This window comes from Pholcus phalangioides, unplaced genomic scaffold (assembly GCF_987345545.1).
Source record: "Pholcus phalangioides strain wild (caught in Gottingen) unplaced genomic scaffold, Ppha-v1.0 ptg000004l_1, whole genome shotgun sequence".
NCBI classification, from domain to species: domain Eukaryota; kingdom Metazoa; phylum Arthropoda; class Arachnida; order Araneae; family Pholcidae; genus Pholcus; species Pholcus phalangioides.
The window spans coordinates 3,125,143-3,145,487 of record NW_028301597.1 but is presented as its reverse complement, the minus strand read 5'-3'; the positions used below and the strand labels follow the sequence as shown (position 1 = coordinate 3,145,487).

Here is a 20,345-nt window from a genome sequence, read left to right as displayed (position 1 = left end):
ATCTATTTTTTCAGACCATATCGCTAGTGGTCACTTCTTGTACATGAAACACCCGTAACGCGCCACCCTTTCCGGCGTGCACCAATTCGTTAGAAATTCTCTAAAGCGGTGATTTCCGCGTGGGGCAATTTGAGATTTTAGGGGGTCAATTTGCGTTTTATATGAAGACTTGGAACCTTCCGAGCTCTTCTTTTTCTTTGTATCAGTTCAAATTTTTAATTTTTAAACTATTTCTTGATGACTTCTTTTTTTTATGCTTCTCTTCTAGTGGAAGGGGTTTGACTTAGGGTTTCTTAATGTTTTGTGTTCCGCGGAAAATTTGTGTCAGTAAGATAAGTCCACGGACCCCTATGCCAATAAAATGAAGAAAAATGAAGGCCGCGAAGTTCCTTTAAACCTGTATATCCTGAAGGCACTTTAAAGTACCTGGTTGTATAATTTGTTTTGAGCTAACTAATTGTTTCAAAAACATTGTTTTTGTCTTTAATTAGAACTAAAATGACCTACCAAATAATTGACATGATATCTATTCATTATTATTATTATTATTACATTTATACTTTTATTTTAATTTATTATAATTTCTTCTTATTCTACTTTTCACAATGTCAAATATAAAGGGTTAAAAAATAATCTGCGTATAGCAATGTAAAAACGATGAGTTAATTGTTTTCTCATCGAAGCGCACAGACCCCTGAAGTTTCTCCGAGGAACCCTGATTAAGAGAGAGAGAGAGAGACCACTGCTGTTTTTTGACTAAGTAAAAGTAACAGAAATGGGGAGGGGGGCAAAGACCCCTGGTTTTGAAATTTAAGGAGGTAAAGCAGAAACTAATGTTTTTTACATTTTACAAAGAGAAAAAATCTTTGTTATGAAACTATGAAGTTTCACCGGAGGGGGGGGGGGGTTCACCTCTTGAAAAACGTACGGGGGGGGGGGCATCAGGATTTCAGATATGCTTTGGTGGAGCATGGTCTAAAAAAGATTGGGAAACATTATTCTCTATAGGAATGTTTAGGCCGGTGGTCCGCTGGAAACTACTAGTAGCAAAAACAATTTACGTGTATGCGAAAAAATTTTATAGTGGTCTTGCGCATACGCGCGACCTACTTTCGTTCGTCGTATCTTCCAGTGGACGACGGCCTTACGAGAAGCATGTGCGGTTCAGTAGTTGTTATCACTCGAGTTCCGACCTGATTGAAAAATAATAGTAAGAGCATCGAATCACAGTCGGGCTTCACTTATAATGAAGTACGAAAAAATAGTGAAAAAATATTGTACTCATGTACGTGAACTCCGTTACATCCTTACCGACTTGATAAGCAATATGAAGTTTATGGAAAATTGAAAAACTTCGTTATATGTGAAAATTCGTAATATCCGGGTTCGTATATAAGTGGGAGTGACTATCTTCCTATGGAGAAGACAACGAAATCATTATACTGTATGTGAATTTATAGAACTCATACTTGCGAAAGGTAAATGAGCAATGGCGTCGGAGTCGGAGGTGCTGTAGGTGCTCAAGCACCCACGGTAATTTCTGCTATAGGTACGAGCGCAGAATTGATTTGAAAATTAAAATTTCCTTTATAAAGGCACGTATACATTAGCGCGCAGATCATGAAATGATCACCCACAAGTTTGAATGAGCACCATGGTCCCCACATCCTGAAGTAGAGCCCCTAGGCTGGGATCTTTTACGCCCCCCCCCCCGACCAGACATTCACGGGGCCTCTTCATGATGAATTTATAGCGTGAAAAAACAAAAAAAATTATTAAAATCCTCCCGGACCCCAGGGTTGGAGCCTTGTCAGCCCACCCCTTGTGGGGGCCATGATGAGCACCCACAGGTTTGAAACACTTCCGACGCCCCTGTAAATAAGGATTCATCAAATATCAAAGCATTTTGTGTTCAGTGTACGATGCATATATTTTCTAAAGATTAGCTGAAGTGTAAAAGACCTATGATTGTGTATGCGTATATTGTATATAACTTTATATAAAACATTTTGTATAAATTTTACATGCATGACAATAAATGATACAGCTGAAAAAAAATTGACTGAAAAAATACACAGTATATAAAAAGTTTTTTCAAAAGAAATTTTTCTCAAAAGACGTTCGAAAGAAAGGAGAACCTCGGTTTGTTGTTTTTCTTTGGAGATAAGACTTTTTGTTTTTAGTATATGTACCTATTGAAAGAGTGTTTTCCCCTTTCGCTTTGCCATTTAGCCGCTGGACACACGTAAAAAAAAACAGGTTTTCGGCACTAATTTTTCTCGTCTTTCCTCGGTCAGTCTCCTTCTCCCTCTCTTCTACCCACCTTTTCCTGCGGTAGAAATAATAAACAGGCAATTGTGTGTATAGTCTACACACGCCGGAATGGCCTTGTGGCCGAGTAACTTACTGCTGGCACAGCAGCATCTTTGCCCGACTCTCTCTTGACTTTTCCTCGTTGGTCGTCTTGAAATTTTTTCCCCACTTGTTTACGATCGCTTTGAGCGCGTGTTTTCATCAGTTTTCCTTTAAGAAAAATAAAGAAAGGAGGATTGAAAAATTTTTCGTTTTCCTTTAGAAACTAACAACTGACGCATTCGTCGCAGCCGATTATCCTTTAGTTCGATTGATCGGTTTTCTTTGATCAACCTCGTAACTGGATCTGGATCTTCCCTTTGCAAATGGATTCTAAAGGGAACGGTGAGTGTTGATTACCTTGAAATATCTATCATCTTACTTAATCAGTTCGAAAAAAACAAAAACATTGAATAATTTTTTTTTTCACTTTGAATAAATTGGTAATTACAGTATTGATTTACACGTCGTCGTATTGCTTACTCATTGCAAATCCCGATTATATATATACTATATGTATTATATATTATAGAAAAACAGATCGCATCGGTTAGGTTAAACTCATTTTATTTCTTTCGTTATAATTAATTTTAATTTTTTTTCTTTCTAAAGCTGGGATTACACTATAAAACTTTTATAAAACATCTTTTATTAAACTTTTATAGTGTAATTCCGGCCTTAAAATGCGTTTTCAATTCAATACTCAATTTTAAAAACAGAAATTTTTTGGTTCGTGAAATACGAGAGCCATTATAAGAATGACAATACAGTTAATCAATGTTATAGTCAATGTCTTCTATTTCCCGTATCATTATCTGCATTATTGAATCTTTAGTTTTAAGTCGGCATTACAGTGTAAAAGTTTTGGAAAAGTTTTTTTTGTAAAACTTGAAAAACACAACCAATAAGCGTAGCTGTTTCATTCGAGTGAATGTAACCAATCGGTTGTTTTTTTAAAAGTTTTTTAAAAGATCTTTTATCAAACTTTTTAATTGTAATCCGGCTTTAAAAAAGTTCATATTCGTCATTATGATATCGTAATATACATATCAACCTGTAGGAGCGAAACAAGTTAGGTCGGTTAGATGCACCCCTACTGTAGCAAAAGATGTTCAGATGTGCCGTGACTTTGGTACCCAGGGCCGAAACTAGGGGTGGGGGTGACTAGTGTCCCAATTACTGGACCGGGAGGAAGGGTGCTGAGTTTACTCCCCCCGTTAAAAAGTACGGTGAGGGATGTGCCAAAATGAATACAGGCCTCCGGCAACAGAGTAAATTCGCATTTATAGTTGCAGTCCTGTCGATTCCCGATCAGTTTTTGTCAGAATCCTTCCTGACATGGAAGTACAAACGGCAAAACGACGGCAGATCAGGCACAGACCATCCGGCCAGTGCCATCTTAATGCATGGGTCCACCCGGGCACGGCCCGGGGGGCTCAAGAGAAGAGAAGCCTCACAAAACTGAGATTGGGTTGAAATTTTCTAGAATTTATCAGGTAGGGCCTCAGAAATACCACTTGGCCCGGGGGCCCATGATGCTCTTGAGACGGCCCTGCATTCGGCGAGACATTAAAAAAAAAACTCAGTTAAAACCCTCAGTAGACATAGTTCTAATTAACCCTCTTGAGCAGAAAAATGTTTCATATTTTTTTCAAAACCAAGTTTTCTCTAAGTTAGTGATACCTTTACTGCATGCAGAATATCTGAGACATTTCATCATTTCGTATACGTTTCATGATTTCGGACGGTAACTAGGTGAGGGATGGGGGGACTGGTGCCCCGGATGCTGGACAGAGAAGGGCGTTGGATTTTCCTTTTTTCGGGTCAAAATTACGGGGTGGGGGGGGGGGGAGTCCGCCAAAATAAATACTAGCCCCGGGGGACAGAGTAACTTTCCGTTTCTAGTTGCGATCGTGACCTTAAGTATAAGTCTCTCCGCAGAGAGTTGGCAGCCCTTCAATATGATACTTACAAAACACGAAAATCCAGACATCTACCATTTTTACTTCAAAATGTACGACAGTTGGCAGTACTGGTATAATACGAAATAAGCATAGCTCTGACAACATGAATACGTTAGGCCACGCGCGCGCGCACACACAAAACTCGTTCTTGCGTTCATTTCTCCGAGGAATGTTTAGGAGGTGCATGTACGGCTAAGTAGTAGTAATAGAAGTAAGCAAGCCCTGATTTTCTCGAATATTCTCGTATGTTTCCTCTTCACTTTGAAATTTTAGCTTTTCCTTTCATGTTGTCTGTCTTTCAGCTTTTTCTTTTATTTATCTGTCACTTTCAATTTTTTTTTGATTTCTTAAAGTCAAGTTAGACCATTGTATGACATATACAATATTTTTTCACAAGATTTTTTGTAAGAAATTCAAACTGGTGGGTCCACTTTCAAAAAATGGCATCCAACAGTGTGGTGGGAGTCATAATTATTCACAAAATAACAATAGGTCATAGCGCACGAGTGAACATTTTTTCCCTTTACTGGTGGGCTAAATAGAAAAGGTGGTAGGCAAAAAACACTACTAGTTAACGTGTTAAAAACGGCTTGGAAAAGTTCTCGAAGTCATACGAAAATCTAAGTGAAAATGAAATAATAGTTAGATCGGTATTTTCCCTGGGGGCGATAGAAGCTACAGGTATAACATGGGATCCAATAGGTTGTCTTGGGTTAATGCGCAATGAGAGGGAAAAAAATTCTGCAGAAGGGGGCGATGGAACAAAAAGTTTGGGAAAGTATGGGTTAGATTATAGTTTCCAAAATTATTTTATTCCATCTTCCCCCATTTTCAGAATTTTTTTTTTCTCTCATCACTTTCTCAAATCAAGCAAATCCATAGGCTCCTATGTTATACCCGTAGCTTCTATCGCCCCTTCCCCTGGATCTTTCCATCTTTCCCCGGGGGTGATATTGTCCACTTTGGGAAACATCGGGCTAGATGGTTACCTAACTTAAATACTGTATAATTCCTTTCTCAGGGCGGAACCACAGGCAGGCAAATAAGGCAAATGCTTCCTCCGGGTGGCAAATTTTAGGAAATACCGTTATAAAAGCATCAAGATTTGCAATGATGGGGATGGAAAAATCATGGTGGCCCTCAGTGCCGTAACTAGGCAGGTGCACCTGCACAAGGCCCTCTTGAAAGGGGGCCCAGAATGGACCTAAATGGGCCAGCGGGAGCCTAAACGCAAATTCTTGCACAGGGACAGAAATGGCTAGTTATGTTACTGGTAGCCTATCCTCTTTCCCCACAAGAATACTAGTTACGGCCTTGCATTTCGGTTGCTTTTATTAGCCAGAAGAAACTTTGCAGTATAGCCAAACTGTAGAAGGAGCAAAGGATGCAGCTTCACTGGGACGAAAAATATTACGGGCCGTTAAACGAAATCAAAATGCATTGACTATAGGTATTGTTTTTCGAGTTTTTATATACAATATACACATATAACTGCTTTAAAAAAACGACTTGAAATTCGATCAATTCACAGATACGCCATAACGAAAATGTAAGTCCTACCTCTTATAAAGAAACCCTAATATGTACAGTATATACACATATTATTATTGCATATACGTAGAAGGCCGCTAGATTGCTTTTCACACGGGATCGTAAAATACTCAAGTTTAAGTGCCCGTGAAATATCCTGCGTTTGTGGGCAAATGAAGTTTAGGGACTATGATTTTTCGTTATTGAATCGGCAAAAGAATTGCACTGTATTTTGCAGCGAAAACAAAATAATCACTCATAATGACTTTTCCTCGTCACGGGAATACGATTTCTTCAGATGCATTCATTAACTTTCGTCGGGCTTTTTTGCCTGATGCATTTATGGTCAAGGATCCTTATTTTGAAGCATCATTTCCGTCCTAAAGAGGATGAAATATTCAAAACTCCACATTTAGAATCAATCAGATAGGCTCGGAAAAAAAAAAATTCCGACGTTAAAACACAAAGCAAGAGGAGGGGGATTTTTATCGTTTTATTACTATTTTATGGTTTTTATTACTATTTTTTCCAAAGGACAATCTGCGGACATAAAAAAAACTCTGTTGCTACTACCTCGCGAAAAGAAGTTTCACTTCAAAAACTTTACTTAACCCTGTATGTGGTCCTGTATATATTTGAATATACATGGATCAAAAACGCATTATGCAAATTTCTTTTCTCACTATTTTAGAAAGTACTGTACATATTTTAACGTCATTTCAGTACAGCTATATTTAAAAACTTTTTTATTATCTATCTGTCTTTTTTTTTTATTTAGAAAAAGTTGATTCCTTGTTGGTGTCCTTTTTAAAAGCTGTTGAAATTTTACATGTTCGGAGATTTATAAAATCTCGTCGTACTGAGGGGATGGGAAATAAAATTCAACGTAAAAACTATTTAGCTTTGCTGAGATAGATAACATCAAAATCAAGGCAAACTGCATATTTTACCTTTAATTAACTATTTTAAGTAATTAAAGAAGTTCATTCTAATTAATTAAATCGTTTATGAGGTATATATGGGTTAGCATATTTAATGTATTAAAAATATGCTAAAAGCATCCATGTATATTCTTATTTAAAAAAATATACATTTGAAGAGCCAAAAAAACTTGTACACTTGCCTAATATCGTGTAGGGCCCCCGCGAGCCCGCAGAAGTGCCACAACACGACGTGGCATGGACTCGACTAATGTCTGAAGTAGTGCTGGAGGTAATTCACATCAGGAATCCTGCAGGGCTGTCCATAAATCCGTAGGAGTAAGAGGGGGTGGAGATCTCTTCTGAACAGCACGTTGCAAGGCATCCCAGATATGTTCAATAATGTTCATGTCTGGGGATTTAGGTGGCCAGCGGAAGTGTTTAAAGTCAGAAGAGTGTTCCTGGAGCCACTTCGTAGCAATTCTGGACGTGTGGGGTGTCACATTGTCCTGCTGAAATTGTCCAAGTCCGTCGGAATGCACAATGGACATGAATGGGTGCAGGTGATCAGACAGGATGCTTACGTACCTGTCACCTGCCAGAGTCTTGTCTAGACGTATCAGGGGTCCCATATCACGCCAACTGCACACGCCCCATACCATCACAGAGCCTCCACCAGCTTGAACAGTCCCCTGTTGACATGTAGGGTCCATGGATTCATGAGGTTGTCTCCATACCCGTACACGTCCATCAGCTCGAAGCAATTGTAACCGAGACTGTCAGACCAGGCAACGTGTTTCCAGTCCTCAACAGTCCAATGTCGGTGTTGTCGGGCCCAGGCGAGGCGTAAAGCTTTGTGTCGTGCAGTCATCAAGGGTACACGAGTGGGCCTTCGGCTCCGAAAGCCCATATCGATGATGTTTCGTTGAATGGTTCGCACGCTGACACTTGTTGATGGCCCAGCATTGAAATCTGCAGCAATTTGCGGAAAGGTTGCACGTCTGTCACGTTTAATGATTCTCGTCAGTCGTCGTTGGTCCCGTTCTTGCATGATCTTCTCCGGCCGCAGCGATGTCGTAGATTTAATTTTTTACCGGATTCCCGATATTCACGATACACTCGTGAAATGGTCGTACGTGAAAATACAAATTTCATCGCTACCTTGGAGATGCTATGTCCCATCTCTCGTGCGCCGACTATAACACCACGTTCAAACACACTTAAATCTCGATAACCTGCCATTGTAGCAGCAGTAACCGATCTAACAACTATGCCAGACACTTGTTGTGTTATATAGGCGTTGCCAACCGCAGCGCCGTACTCTGATTGGTTCCATATCTCTTTATTTGCATACGCATGCCTGTACCAGTTTTTTTGGCTCTTCAGTTTATATTACTGTGTTATTTTAATGGAGGAATGAACCATAGAGAGTTACGTTGGATTTGTGGAATAGCAACTGCCTAAATTCCAAAATCTGGGGAGAAAGTGTTTTTCTTTTCTTCTTCTTGTCACAAGTTGCCTCGGGGGTAAATGAAGAAAAACTTTTCGTGCTGAGAAGTGTGTTATTGAATGCCCCTGCAGCAATCAGCGCTGAGATCTGACACACTTACGTGTTTGCGCACTTTATATTTTTATGACCATAGTTATTGTGTATAGTATTATAGTGTATGTACGCGTAGCTAAAACCAAAGCTTTAATTCTATCACATTGAATGAGCATGTTCTGGTTGACTTGATAAAGTGCGTTGCAAGTTTCCTTCTTTCAAAACAATACAGTCGGACTCGTTTAATACGAGCATTGTCAGATCACGATTAATATGAACATTCCTTAAGCCGTGTTTGCTATTTGATTACTTAACAAATTTAAAACATTTAAGCTCTGCCAAATATGAAGTTCGGTTTATGCGAGGAACAACTTTACTTATGTGTGAGCATATTTTTTTATATAAACACTAGAACATGATGAAAAAAATTACAAAACAGTGAATTTTTCCAAGAAGATTTCTTTGATTGGTATAATAATAATATATAGGTAGGGTTATATATTGAGCGTTTGTATTTTAAAGCGACCTGATAAGGTGTCCGTGCCATAATTTTGCAAAATAAGCGAAATTTCCTTATTTTTTAACACCTTTTTTTTTTTCCATCAATCGATTTTATACCAGGAAATAACTTCATGTTTTTGTGAATTATAAAACAATCGAACTCCTATATAAAGATACTCAAGGTACCGGATAAATCTATCATTTACCGTTTTAGATGAATTATATGCAGGGTACGTAGGTAACAGCACGCACGGCATTTTACTGGCGAACCGTTGGTCCTAGGGACATACTTTCAGTTAGGAAAAGTATCCAAATAATGTGTAGAACCCAGATTCGTCATTCAAAACAAAATTTAATGCAGCAAAACCAGCAATTTAATGCCGGTCTTTTCTGACTTTCCTCCGTTTTTCGAATTCGAATTTTCTCGGCGAATATTGCAGTTAGAAAAGTGGAATTATTTTTGTTGGCATTAGGAAAAAGACAACAACTTTCTGTTTGGGTTTTTGGGCATAGGGTGTCCGTATAAAAAGTTATTTGATTTATTTTAATAAATATAAAATCACTTGCAACATGAATGTCTTATCTGTATTCTACACGTTTTATTTGGATACTTTTCAAATTGAAAGTATGCCTGTAGGATCAACGGTTCCGCAGTGATTAGCCGTACGAACTGCTATCTATGCACCTTGTACATTAAACTATGAAAAGTGTATCTCGGGACCATAGAGTAATATCTATGGTCATATGCAATGCATTGAAAATCCTGTATAAAGAAATAACACTCTAGCCTTTATATAATGATATAGAGGCTAGGGGTATCTCTCTATAGATGATTTTCACTACATTGCATGATATAAGGCAAAAATAATGAGAAACAACGAATTTAGAAAAAAAAAATAGGCCGGCCACTTAAGCCTTACTCTTTTTCCCCGCAATCGGGGAACTTTGGGCTAGTGCAATTTTTTTGCGATCATAGTACATAATGCGTTCGAACGAGGATGACCGCCTCTGTATCAATAAAGCATGGTCATCAATCATCAATGCGTGTCCGCAAGGCCGCAACTAGAAACGGAAATTCCATCTCTTGCCCGGGGACCACTATATTTATTTTGGCTTCCCTTTCCCGTTATTCTCAACGGAAAAAGAGCAGGTCCAGCACCCGGAGCACCCAGACCCTCACCGCAATCCCCTTGTTGCGGTCCTGAGTGCCCATATTTTGAGAGTTCAAAATCTGGTAACCCTAAGTACGGGTATCCAAGGATTCGATTCTACGGTGGTGATATTCAAACTGATTCTGTTTCCCTTAAAATGTCGATTAACTGTCCATAACGTCATGGTATTTTATGCATCTGTCTTTTCAGATGCTCTGTTGAAAACATCTCGAGTAACCGAATGGACTATAAACAACAGTGGCTACCTAACATTTTTTTTCGGAGGTTTTCTGCTGGCCGGATGCCTCTCCGCCTATGTGATAGCCGTGGCCAGAGGAAACGTAGATCCTTTCTTACCTCTCATCAGGTATATATATTTCATTTTATCTTTATTCAGTGAGAATTTTTTCTCGTAGGACCAAAATGTTAAAAAGCAATGAATCTTGGACCGATTGTCATTCATGGATATGTTTGGATAACAGCGATTCTTTTCATCTTTTCAGTGATGCCGCAGGTTCTCCGCCGCAGAATGGAATATTCGGGACGCTCATCTGTTTAGGAGGGATGATTGGTTAGTGAATTAAGAAAACAAATAAGAATAACAAAAACTTTTGATGCTTATACATGTATTTTCTTTTTTTTCTCTTGCACATTATCTTCACACATAAAAATTTAAAAAGAATATTTGTCAGTTAGATTTAAAGATAATATTTTTCCATTAAGATTGCTTAAGTAAATTCGAAATTATCTCTTCGACTACTACTTGGAAAGATTTTGTGTCAAAATTTCTGTAGCCGAAATAAATTTATATGCGTTGTGTGTAAGCTTTGCAACATACACTCTCTATCAAAGGTTTATAGAATTTTGTGAAAGTTGTTTTTCAGACGAACGAAAAGAAATGCAGGAATGTGTGAAAAATATTGTATTGCAGACCAGATGCGATTGTCATTCAACAACTCATTTGAAAAAAAAAAAGAAAAATTTAAAGTTGTTTCAAAAATTCATAGAATAATCAAATACATTATAATTTCTTACAAACACGTGTTCATTAATAACTGATAATTTTTCCATTATTTCGAACGACATCAAACAAGCGATCTTCCATTGATAGAACTAAATTTTATAGGAGTTGTTGGTCCAAATTATGCCATTCAGTTTCTATGGCATGTTTCAAGTTCTTCGCTGAGCTGAATTTTCGTTCATTGGAGTAGACTTATGAGTCATGCTCTACTCGCTTTCTATCTGACTAAGATCGGACTCGTCGGTGGCCAGTCCAGTAGATTCACACATTTTACTTTGAAATAGGTTTTCGCAACGCTGGACAAATGCATTAGAACATTATTATGCTGAAAACACCATTACTGCTCCCTCCCCTAAAATTTTACCAAAAAGAATGAAATGACTTTCTAGTACCTCTATGTACTTTTGTTCGCCCTTAATGATATTCAAGATTGCTAAAGAATGCATGTTCATTGAATGAGGAAGCCGCCTATACCATCACAGAACCTCCACTCTGATGTCTGCTGTAGTATGGGCGTAGCTTTTAACTGAAATGGTGACAATACCTTGTATATGCATCCGAACCATCTGAGTCATATTTCTTTTTCGTCACTGAAAATAACACTGATCCATTTGTCTCCATAAGATAATGTTTGGAGTGCACTTTAACCTCTTGAAATGTGGTGTGTGTGTGTTTGAATGTGGTGCTTTGAGAGCACTAGTTGACGAACAATTTTCATAGGAACCGTAAAACCAGTTTCTTTTTAATTCTCCTTAAAGCCGTATCTAGCGATATATACAAACAAGAGTCCCGAATAATTCCACACACAAACAAACATCACCAGGGTGGACACCATTCTTTTCATGAACCTATCATCGTGTGAAGTCATATCGAGGTCTTGCCGAACATAATTTTGGATGGTAGGGCGTTTTACTGACTAAAACACGAAAAATTATGTTTTTGCAACGATTTAAAGCCTTTGAAATATATTCATCAGGCTTACTTTGCAACTTCAATCTCAAAATTTTGTTAATCTCGTCCACACAAAGCTACGTCGCTTTTGCCATTTTTTAAACAAAAGATTCTCTATCACCTTATGTCGTCTTTTACTGAATTTATAGATTCCAAGATGCGTCACAATTACGAATTTCTAATTTGCATATACAATAAAACGTGGTTAATTCAAATTTGAATAATTCGAACTTTTACGAGTGCATCGAGAATGCGTGGCAATTACTAACGATTACGTTTTATCAACCCTATAGATCAAGGTGTAACATTCAAAAATCTGAATTTTTTATTGTCATTAAGAGTAGGTAAAGTACCGGAAACTTGGAAATTCCGGTATTTTCCAAGTACCGGAAAGTTCAGATTGCGTAATATGTTAGTGAAAGTATATTTCCTTGATAGAATAAGAATGATAAGCAAAGTTTTGGAAACCTTTTCGTAACGGATGATCATGAACTGTTACCGTAAATAAGGCTTTGAGCATGGTCAAGGATTTCTGCAGTGATGCTGAGTCCAGAACAGTGTAATAATGTAACAGCTACGAGATCAATTATTATAGTTATAAATTATTAAAATTTTGAAAACAGTTTCGTAACTAATGATAAAATTTTAATAATTGATTACAATTGTTCTATGTGAATGTTGATGATTAAGTTGCAATTTGTAATCATTTTACGGATCCAGGATAGATTAATTGGATGAATCGAACTTTTTTCCAATGAATTTAGACTTCAAATTAACCAAGCTAGACTACATTCAATAGCATCCATAAACTTTTGGGAGACATAATTTTAACAAATTAACGATTTATAAATACAATTTTTGTTAGTTTATGAAGAGTGTTCATTATAATGTTGAGAAAACGCTTTTTTTTCCTTTTCTGTGCAAAAATTGCATTTCATTACACCACGTGCTACAAAAGTTAGTCACAAAAAATAAGAGCATAAACTTTTGGGACATAGAGTATGTTCTATGTAATGCAATTTATGCAACGTATGCTCTACGAACATAGCAATTTGATTTGCAATTTTCGTCTGAGCAGTAAATCTTTCAATCGTCAATTCTTTTTAAGACTTTTCAGTCCAGACAGAAAAAATTACTAGCTTTTCTATCTCAAGTGTAGGTTTTGTTCGTACGTTTATGTGTTTTATGATGTTTCTATAAAACACATGGATTTTTACTCGTCGTTTTCATAATGTAATCTTTCAGGTGTATTATTCATGATAGTTAGGTATATGATAGTTTTGGAGCAGAATCTAGAGAAAAACAAAGTCGTGAGCTACCTCAATAAGACGAGCCTCGCAGTTGGTATCCTGTCGATGTTTGGCATAACTATAGTCACCGGGTATCCAATGAACTTCTATAGGAACAAAGATGTTTGGGCAAGTTATTCACTTTTCCATCTTCTGGCACAATATGCATTTTTTTTTTCATTTTGCTCGTGTATTTGGCTCATTTTATGACTCGTTTTGAGGACAGATTTTTAAACAGAAAAACTTCATTGTTCACATTTTTAATTAATAATTGTTAATAACTAGTTTAACAATGGAATAGGCATATATGGTATGTGACCTGATATATCGCCATGAAAAAGTCACAAATTTGCCGGAGTGGCCAACAATTCCGTAGTACTTCTACCACGAATAATCATACACGCAATTTCTTGTGAAAAACTAATATTTGAAAAGTGTTTTCCATTCTAGTATCGGACGCGTATTAAGGGAGTTATAAGGTTTTGAAATTTCGTGACGTATCAGTTTTCTAACGATCAGTTACACGCCAAACACCCAACGAAAAAAAAATACTTTCCCCATGGTTTAGTGGCCGATAATTGAAAACGAACTGAAATATTCAACCCCGTTAGAAGCCAAGTTCAGTTATCTTTTTTTATGATTTGGCGCGTTTTCCTCTTCGCATATAGTGATGTTAGCCTTGTTATTAAGTGTTACCTTCACCCCCTACTATATTGGCAAATTTATCTCCAGATTTTTAAAGTGTTAGGCAAACGAGATCTATTGGAAAACTGTTTTTCGGAAATCAGCACTGTTTTGCCAAAATGTGGTCTTTTTTTCCCCCTCCATTGTTAACTGAAATTTTTTGAGGGAAAGGGCAAAGCCCGGTTTTAGTTTTTCAATTAATCATCATGAACCTATTAGTTTCTGACACTTGTTAATTAATTCATAATTACAATTATTTAATATACCTTTAATTAAAAACGGGCTTTTTACTCTTGGGGGTCGTATGCATAACCGAATGAGTCAATAAATGCGTAAGAGACCATATAAGTGACCGTATGAGTCTGTGAATGACTGTATGCGTGAGCAAGTAAGTGGAAAGTGACCATGCACTTATTCACTCAATATGGTCACTCACTTTGGTTTCTCATACGGTCATTGATCCACTCACTTGGTCACTCACACGGTCAGGGAACGCGAAACGTCAGGGGCCACGTATCTGGATCCCACTGCAGCCAATGCAATGTTGCCGTGTTGCAAAAACTCCGTTGGATTAGTATACTCAAGGTGGAAAGTATCCGTTTTAGCAATTTCCAGCGGTTAATTCTATCCCTATTTTAAACATCTGCTAGTTTATCAAATTTATAGTGCAAAGTATTCAAATTCAAGTGCACTTAATATTATTTCTTTAAAAACGATACGACATTTTGAGGGAGGTGGGTGGGAGGGGCTGTTAGTGATTTCTACCGTGCCGCTAAAAAGGTTAAAGAAAGGTGAAAACAGGAAATCACATTCTTGCTGTAGATTTTGCTGCAATAAATGAGGAGATGGGTTCCATGGTAGACGGGGTAAGATTTCCGGGGAGCGGGGGTATGCGAGTAAAAGTATTTGAGAACCGCTGTGTTGCAGCGTTTCCGTCAAACTAAAATGTATAGTGTATGTCAATGTATGATTTAAAATGCCTATATTTTTTCCTCGTGTCCTCTATAACATAATCGTTTTTCTTTTGCAGCTCAACGACGTCGGTGTACCTCACATGATTGGAGGAGTGATGGTGTTCGCCTTCGGACTAGTCTACATGGCTATCCAGTGTGCCTTGACTCTTTTCTTGTCAACTAAAGACCGGACGACATTGTTTTTGAGAGTTGCCATATGCATGATCTGCACTGCATCGTTCGTCTACCGTATCCTTTACATCTAATATACACGAATAGATTCGTGAGCACGAGCTCTTCATCATTCTTTTATTTATTACAATATGAATTAGCAAAATACAGTCGTACCTCGATTTAATTCCCCCATATATTTTGCAGATTTCTGGCACTTTAGTGATTTCCCTGTTGTATCGAGTTGTAATATTTTTACTTCCCCGTTGTAATCCTTAGGAATGGAAGATTCCTTCACAGAAAATTTCTGGCGCTAAAAAATTAAAAGAGTGAAATACTGATCGCATGTTTCTTCTCGGAATTCACACTGCAAAATTCTGCCGAAATATAAATACAGCAGATACATTTTTTTCTTACCAAAAGCTAAAATGTTTAGTAATTAATTCTTGTTTTGGTTGAATCTGTATTAGAATAATGTGATTATAATTCAGGAGATTATAAATCGAAATTAAACTGGAGAAAACAAAGTGATGCTGCCTATTGGGGAAATTTCCTACTCTCTCATCTGATTTCTTTAAATTCCATTAATGATGTGCGCATCATCTCAAGATTTTGTTGTCCGAATTTTGTCATATTTTGACCAGTGCAGCACACCTTCTAAAGCGGTGTTCTTCAACAGCGGAAAGAGTGACGGATGTAATAGTCTATAGCAAATAGTTAACTTTTATTGACTTGCAGACAGCGATGCTTTAACACATGGGGACTCCCGGAAACCTCGAGAGGGGGGAAAAGGGGGCCTCACAAAATAGAGGTCTGGGTTAAATTTCTGAAAATTTCCCAGGTAGAGCATCAGAAAAACCACTTGGCCCAGGGCCCAATGATCCTCCTAAGACGACCCTGCTCATGGAGCCATTTTTGCTGTATGACTTGTACCAAATCTATACAACAAGGATGCTTAACCTTTTTGTAAAGTATAGGTCATTCCACTGCTATCAAAATGTGCCACAGGCCACTTTAGTCATCTGGAAATATGCGACAGGCCACTTGAGTGCTCTGGAACTGTGTGCGTGTCACTCAAGTGATCATAGAATGTGCTGCAGACCACTTAAGTGATGTGGAACTGCACTGCGGGTCACTAAGTGATCTTAAAATATGTAAACTGCTGTTGACACAATTTATACCTATTTTCTGACAATACAGGCTTGAAATTCTCAGCAGCATTACAGGTGTGCGTGTGCATGTCGAAATTCTGCTGTAAGTAAAAAAAAAAAAAACTTTGAAACTTTGAACTTGTGGCGCTCTTGAAAAGGGTTAGAGGTGCACCAGGGCACCGCGGCGCACAATTTAAGAGCCCCTGCCCTAGGGGAATGTTTACGAGGTACAGTAAAAGTCCGTTATAATGAGTACGGCTTATAAAGAGAATCTCGCTATTACGAGTAACTCGCAAGTGATTGTTTGTATTGCACACGTAGTTAAGTCAGAGCTCTTTGGCTTTTCGCAGGTTTGCTTATAATGCCGGACTCGTGATGCGAGGATCCGGGTTCGAACCCCACAGTGGTGGTCGGCTGAAGTTGGTTTTCTGTGGTTCCCAACTTCAAGGCGCAAATGCGAGCCGATCTCCCCGTTAAAAAGTCTCGCCACAGAGAGCAACAGTCCTACAACGGTAAATCATTCAACCATAACACTTCACTCATAGTTAGTAAAACTGGGGGCAGATGACAGCACTACACATAACAAGCATTACACAGAAACAAACTTTACGTCAGGTTGCACTACACGTACACGCACATTCCCGCATGTACCGATTCGTTGGGGGGTTCCACGGGGGGGGGATGCATGTGTGGTCTAGCAGTAGTAGGTAGGGGCTCGGGGATCCATGATGATCTTAAGTCAGCCACCTCGTTGGGCAATTTGCCTGTTGTGGCGTTGTATTTGTATTTGTATTTGTATTGTAAATAAATAAATAATGAACGAATTGTCAAAAAGAGCTAATGTTAAAGATCAAAAATATATCCGCTTATAGCGAGTAATTTATGAATCACAATCACAACACATTTGCTATAACGACAACGGGAATTCTTGAGAAGCATGCTTTCCCCCCTTTCTTTAAGAATCATACGTAAATTTGAGACCGGAAAAAGAGTAGCACTTTTCGAAATCTCTTCACATTATTCATGGATGGTTTATAGGCAGGGCACGTCAGTACCTTTATATGCCCGAGTGGCATGGTGGTAAGATGCTCGTCTACCATCGTGAAGGTTGTTGTCAGGATATTTTCCCTAACGAACTCGAGGCGACCACCGATAGACAGTGCCTTCACTTCTAACCCATCTCACTAATGGCAGTAAATTGCAATATAGCGATATGGCCAGAGTTGGTGTTTCGTGAAGATGGTTTTTTTTTTCCCTCAGCCCGAGATATCAAGGAAACTGTTATTTTCCGGATATTATGCTGAGGTAAACTCGGAAAGAAAAGTCATCCGTCCCACCCAGGGGCCATTTCCTGAAGTTAAGGGAGGCTACTACTGCCTCTACTTCAGCGCCTCACGGCACAGGGCGTGAAATAAGGAAGGCAGGATCATGCTTCCAGTGGTGTAGATGGTAGCGTGCTTGCCCGGTATGCAAGAGGGCCTGGGTTCGTATCCCGGCGGAGGCGTGATGACTTTTCTTTCCGAGTTCAACTCAGCATAATATAATAACTGTTAATAAAATATATAACTGTTATTAAATATATAACTGGAAAATAACTTCCTTGATACAAAGTGTTTGTCTGTAATATGTGTGCATCCATCTTTTTTTGTGTATTATATGTTTGTATTCGTGTAACACATGTCTGAATTTGTGTATTACATGTTTGCATTTGTGAAATAATAAATAAGTCCATTATAACGACAATTTTCTTTCTAATTGTGAACTGTCGTTATAACGGACAGTTACATTGTACGGTTTGGTAGAAGTGATACGCTATACACCGGAACGATCATGAATATTTAGTTCACAAAAAAATGTTTTCCCTTGACATTCTGTCCTAGATATGGTTACGGTTCCAGATAACTTCGGTGGAATATCTCAATATTATTTTGACAACAGCACGGAGACAGCTTCTGATACAAAGCAGATAGTAAGTGTTATCATTTCAAAGCAAAGCAAAAGTACTACAGTATTTATCTTTTATTATTCTTAGAGATTCTTTGAAGACCAATTTTCTGATACTAGGAAGAAACCGTATTTGTCAATGAAAAATAATTGTATTTTTTTTTCTCTTCTAATCGCGAAACAGCCATATCCTGGCACTTTGGGCTCAAGTTTGAAGCTTCCCATCGACACAAGCGGTAATTACGTGTCGAGTGCAATCACAGAGTGGATTCTCGTCGTTTTCTTTTGCGGTTTCTTCCTGACGTTTTTCAAAGAAACTCAAGAGTATTCGTTGCTAGTTGTCATCGAGACTCAAATGCAGGAGACGGAGAGCATGAACGACGTCTCGGCTCAACCGAATGGAAAGGGCGCAGGTGGCCGACGGGAATCTGAAGTCAAGACACTTTTCAGAAGGGACAGCACATGCCAGACGGTTCTAGATTCTGTCGACAGCGATGACATGAAAAAACCAGCCGCGACGACAGCATTGAACGGAAAATACACCAAGAGACAGGTATCCTCTTTCGAAATGTTGGCGGGTGACAAGTTGGAGAAACTGATTGAAAGTAAGGTCAAGAAATCAAAATCGGACGACACGATAACTACGGACACTGGTACAGACGCTGCTGACGTAAAAGCTCAAGAAGAAGTGTCAATGGTCGATTCCGGCGAGACTAAAGTTAAAGATGTTTCAGAAACATCTGAGGAACAAGTGCAAAAAAGCGGAGAAGAAATCGTGCACATAAATGAGGATTCGAAAGAGACTGAACAGAAAGACGGTGATTTGGAAAATTCTGCGGTGCTTCCGAACGGTGTGCACCGAGAAACAGAATCAGTAACTAAGGAATAAAAATCTCAAAAAAAATTTGTACATAAGTGAAACAGTTATTTAAAACAGTTCTTGATTAGCGATTGTTATATGAGTGGATAAGAAACTGAAGTGAGATTGTGAATAACAAGTGTGGAATCGCTTGTGTGGAACTTGTTACTAGTATTTCAAATGTTATTATCAATGTATTCTTGTGTATATTTCGCGTATCTTGCGTAAACCCCACATTTATCATCAGATTTATTCAAAACGAGGTTGTGAAAACATATCAACGAATTTTACTGTGCAGTTTTTCAAGTGTGACCACGATGCCATTATTTTAGTGTGTATCAATGAGAGAGATTGTGCAATAAATACATATTTATTTAAAAAAAAGAGGTTTGTACAAGTAAATATTTTTTTTTCATTTTACGATTTTCTTTTGTTATGAAAGGGAATATTTTATTTCATTCGGTAGTGGCAATCACGGTACTTATACAGTAAAATCTCCCATATTCGTAAATATCAGAATATATTTTTTACGTCTTCGTATTCAAAGAAATGTCCGTGAAATAATGAAAGAGAAGTCAGTAAAAGACGTTGTGCAAATAATTGAGCTGATTTGCTTAAATTTATGTAAAGTTGTTTAACTAACATAACCAAATTTCTACAATATTTCGCCACCTTATAAGCCTCCTTAAATGAGCTCCTTTACAGCTCTAGAGAGAGAGAGAGAGAGAGAGAGAGCTAATTATTACTCGTACCCATAATTTTTCTTACCCCCAGAATACGTTCAGTCTTCTTCATATCAGATAAGCGCAGGGGTTCTCAAACTTCTTCCACACGTGGTGCCCCTATTTTCCCAATCAACGCTTATCCATGGCTCCCCAGAGCAGTTTTACAAAATGTATCTTCAAAACACCTTTGTCAGAGGCATGGCCCACACAAGGGGTGGGCTGACAAGGCTCCAGCCCTGGAGCCCGGGACAATTTTCACAATTTTTTTGCTTTTTCACGCTATAAATTCATCATAAAGGGGCCCGTGGAAGTTTGGTCGGGGGACCCGCAAAATATCCCAGCCAAGGGCCATGCTCCAGGATGGGGGGGGGCGCATGGTCAGGGGCACCGCTGAACACAATTTGAGAACTCTTGAGATAAGGAATGCTCTACTTTATACAAATTCCGATTCTTAAGAACATTTAAGGACAATCTTCTGAAGGAAAAGAGATGAAGGGTAAAAGAATGGTAAACACTGTAAGTGCACTGTAAGAGAAAAATGTTGTGAAATCACTAAAAACTGTTTTTGCAGCCCATAGGGACTCTCATCTTTGCGACCACTTTTACACGCTCTTTTGAACCACCTGGCAGATTGCC

The 20,345-nt window shown here is 38.3% G+C and overlaps 1 protein-coding gene across 1 annotated transcript; it reads left to right on the top strand.

Annotated features, from left to right (window-relative positions):
• The first annotated feature begins 2,370 nt into the window (after positions 1–2,370).
• On the top strand, positions 2,371–19,368 carry LOC149086437 (uncharacterized). Its single transcript, XM_089255548.1, has 7 exons — positions 2,371–2,697; positions 10,172–10,328; positions 10,465–10,532; positions 13,179–13,351; positions 14,937–15,108; positions 18,062–18,150; positions 18,310–19,368. The coding sequence occupies exons 1-7, from the start codon at positions 2,679–2,681 to the stop codon at positions 19,012–19,014; spliced, it is 1,383 nt and encodes a 460-aa protein (XP_089111674.1). The 5' UTR covers positions 2,371–2,678; the 3' UTR covers positions 19,015–19,368.
• The last annotated feature ends 977 nt before the right edge of the window (positions 19,369–20,345 follow it).

What these genes read in the sequence shown, in the direction of transcription:
- LOC149086437 (XM_089255548.1), top strand. An exon ending in CCTTTCTTACCTCTCATCAG is followed by an intron (nt 10,329 to 10,464) that starts GTATATATATTT and finishes TCATCTTTTCAG; the next exon opens with TGATGCCGCAGGTTCTCCGC. An exon ending in CACTGCATCGTTCGTCTACC is followed by an intron (nt 15,109 to 18,061) that starts GTATCCTTTACA and finishes ATTCTGTCCTAG; the next exon opens with ATATGGTTACGGTTCCAGAT.